A 684-nucleotide genomic window follows, 5' to 3' on the forward strand; every position below is an offset into this window, starting at 1 on the left:
CTCGGCAGGCTGGGAGATGTAGTCCGTACGGGGTTGTGGGACTTGTAGGAGGAGAGTGGGGCCGCCGCGGGGGCAGCACGGCGGGGCCGGGTGCCCATCCCCTTGCCTTTCCCGTTCCACAGCCCCGTGCCCATCCCGGTGCCCGTCCCGGTACCCGTGGTACCCATGGGATGGTACCTATCCCGGTGGCTATCCTGCTGCCTATCTCCATGCCCATCTCCGTACCCACCTTCGTGCCCAGCGCCGTGCCCATCCGATGCCCAGCCCCATGCCCACTCTGGTACCCATGCCCACATCCATCCCAGTGCTCAGCTCTGTGACCGCCACGATGCCCACATCGATGTCCGTCCCTGTACCCATCCCCACGCCCACCTCGCTGCCCTACCTCGTGCCCATCCCCACACTCAGCCCCCTTCCCATCCCGGTGCCCCTCTGCCTCCCCTCCCGCGCAGGCACAGGGCAGCCCCGGGGCCAATCCCGGCGGGCACAGCCGCACTGCGGGGTGTCTGAGAGCCACGCGGAGGCAGAACTTCCCCCCACATCCCCGAGCCCCGCTCTTGGCCGCGCACGGAAACGGGACTCTGTGCCTTTAAGGCGCCCTGCCGCGGTGCACGCTGGGAGCTGTAGTCCGGCGCCCCGCTCTTCGAGCCGCCGGGCAGCGCGGCGGCGCACTACGACTCCCGT

At 69.7% G+C, this 684-nt stretch overlaps 1 protein-coding gene across 1 annotated transcript in view; it reads left to right on the plus strand.

Annotated features, from left to right (window-relative positions):
- Nucleotides 1-22, plus strand: part of FCSK (fucose kinase) — a gene marked incomplete at its 5' end in the record, with an annotated part of 5,707 nt that extends 5,685 nt beyond the window's left edge. The window contains one exon of the mRNA XM_010718046.2: nt 9-22. Within this exon, the coding sequence (XP_010716348.2) occupies nt 9-22 (14 nt within the window). The remainder of the gene's footprint in view (nt 1-8) is intronic.
- Between the last annotated feature and the right edge of the window lie 662 nt (nt 23-684).

The sequence above is a fragment of the Meleagris gallopavo genome, chromosome 13 (assembly GCF_000146605.3).
Source record: "Meleagris gallopavo isolate NT-WF06-2002-E0010 breed Aviagen turkey brand Nicholas breeding stock chromosome 13, Turkey_5.1, whole genome shotgun sequence".
Classification (NCBI taxonomy): domain Eukaryota; kingdom Metazoa; phylum Chordata; class Aves; order Galliformes; family Phasianidae; genus Meleagris; species Meleagris gallopavo.